Source organism: Laccaria bicolor, genomic scaffold (genome assembly GCF_000143565.1).
Source record: "Laccaria bicolor S238N-H82 LACBIscaffold_35 genomic scaffold, whole genome shotgun sequence".
NCBI classification, from domain to species: domain Eukaryota; kingdom Fungi; phylum Basidiomycota; class Agaricomycetes; order Agaricales; family Hydnangiaceae; genus Laccaria; species Laccaria bicolor.
In genome coordinates, this window is record NW_001889906.1 from 496,324 (window position 1) to 498,542 (window position 2,219).

At 50.7% G+C, this 2,219-nt stretch overlaps 1 protein-coding gene across 1 annotated transcript; it reads left to right on the plus strand.

Annotated features, from left to right (window-relative positions):
- Positions 1-587: 587 nt before the first annotated feature.
- Positions 588-1,596, plus strand: LACBIDRAFT_331729 (uncharacterized protein; the record flags this gene model as incomplete). The annotated part of the gene is made up of 4 exons (XM_001886036.1): positions 588-601; positions 850-894; positions 949-1,015; positions 1,255-1,596. 4 exons carry the CDS (start codon positions 588-590, stop codon positions 1,594-1,596), a joined length of 468 nt encoding a protein of 155 aa, XP_001886071.1.
- Positions 1,597-2,219: the final 623 nt, after the last annotated feature.

Below are 2,219 nucleotides of genomic sequence, written 5' to 3' on the forward strand. Positions count from 1 at the left end.
GGCAACTGGACTGACCACAAATGTGGGCAACTGCAACTGGAAAAAGACCGAACCATGGTTCAGTCCAGTTCAGTCTTATGTATATTTTCAGTCCTGTAGACTGGACCTGCAAACACTATTTATACTTTCTAGAACTAAGTTGAAGTGCGCATCTCGGATGTAGGCATCCTTCCATTCCTGAGACTCTGTCTTATCTATCTGCATGATGGTGGAGTACGACCGCGAGGTAAAATATGGTATGTTAACTTTGTCACTATTTGCCAGAGTTAACGCTACATTGGTAGACATACTATCGCTCTTGTATTGGAGTTCTGTCTCGATGAATCTTGTTGCTACTGTCAGTAACCTTTCTTCAAATTTCGGCCCTAGCTCATTGAACATGTCACGCAGTGGATCTTTGGTTGGTTTTAATGTTAGCAGATTGAACTCATTGTCTAACGGACCGTCTTGTGGCAGAATACACTGTCGCAATCGAGAGACAGGGTCTACATTTGAGTGCACTCTTCCCACTCAGTGCACTATCTTCATGTTAGGGAATGCCGAGAACACCAGTCTCCATGTTAACAGTCGTTGGTTAATGTTTTGGAATGTCTTACTCCAGGTTAGTGCAGCATAATCAGTTACTGCGAATATTCTTTCTCCTTCCAAATACAGCTGAAATTTGATGAGGCCCTCTTTCAATGCTAATGCCTCTCTCTCCGTAGGTGAATAGTTTCGTTCAGCAGATTGTAGGACCCTAGACCAATAGCCAATGACCCGTTCAATGTGGACTGTGGTCTCCTTGAAGATTTCTCCCCACTTTCCTCAAGGAGGAATGTCTGAATCTTCCTTGACTAAATGAGCTACTAGATCAGGGATGGGTTCTCCATTCTTGAACGCACATTCCAACATCTCGTAGGTCTTGGTTCCTTTTAATTCCTTGACTTTGATAGACTGAACTTGCTGTAGGATAGCAGCTAACGCAAAATCGCAGGCGTCAGAATATATGCGATATGGAAGTCCCAGCATAGCGTGCGTGCGTACCGGCACGTCTTGGAAAGGATTGAAGGCAGTACAATTCACTCCTCAGATCAAGATCACAGAACCAGTTCAATCCTCTGTGCTAATAAGTAGCAGAACTCCATTTAAATTGAGGTCTTTATTGTCCTCCACTGATTCCTGCTGGAATCCGGCGGAATCCGGGCCATTCCTGGAATTCCGGAGGAATCAAATTTGGCAGAGGGCCCTGCCAAATTGATCAAACCATTCCGGCAGAATTTTGATGGAATTCAAATTCCGTCAGAATGGTTCCAGGAATCACCCGGAAGGAATGGTGCCGGAACGACACAGAACGGAATTCCTGATGCCCAAATCGAGTGCCGGCGTTTGCCGACACTCGATTTGGGCGTCATCAACAAACAACCACTGCTCTCTCTCAACCACCACCATCGTCCACGACGCCCACCCACCTTGCGACACCACGTCACCAACGGCCACCACCACGCACACCAGCCACCCATCCACAACGAGCGCGCCACACCCCAACCTCAGCAAGGACGACGCCTCAATGCCACGTCACCAGTAAACGAATGCCCACGACAACACGTTGCGACGTGACGACGAGAACGACGACCAAACGACGACATTGGTCGTCGTTCCACCACGACCCCCACACTACAATACACCACCATGGCCACGACGCGGGAAACGACGCCGTCACCAGCCCCAGCTGGTAAACAAGCGGGGCAACATGTTGCCACGTCGCTATCAGCGACGTGGCAACGAGACGACGAACGACGACTTGTTGTTCGTCGTCATAGGTGAGCACCCCCTGTCCCAAGCTCGTCGCAACCCAGCTTGCTAAAACCAGGCACACGACGAGGGACAATGGACGAGTGCACGACCACGTCAACGCAAGACCACGTCAACGCACGACGACACAACCACGCCCACGGACAACAACACGTCAACGGAGGGCCACACTGACAGACGACACGCCCACGACAACATGCACCACTACGTCAACGGACCACCACCACGTCAACGGATGACGACGACATCCCACTTCCCTGTCCCTCCCTCTTCCTTTCCCTGCTCCCCTTGGTTTTCCCTCCCCCCCTTCCCTTTCCCTCCACCCTTCCTGTCCCTCCCCATTTCTATGTACCCCCTTCCTTTTCCCTCCCCCCTTCCCTTCCTGTCCCTTCCCTTCCTGTCCCTCCCCATTTCCTTGCCCCTCCCCA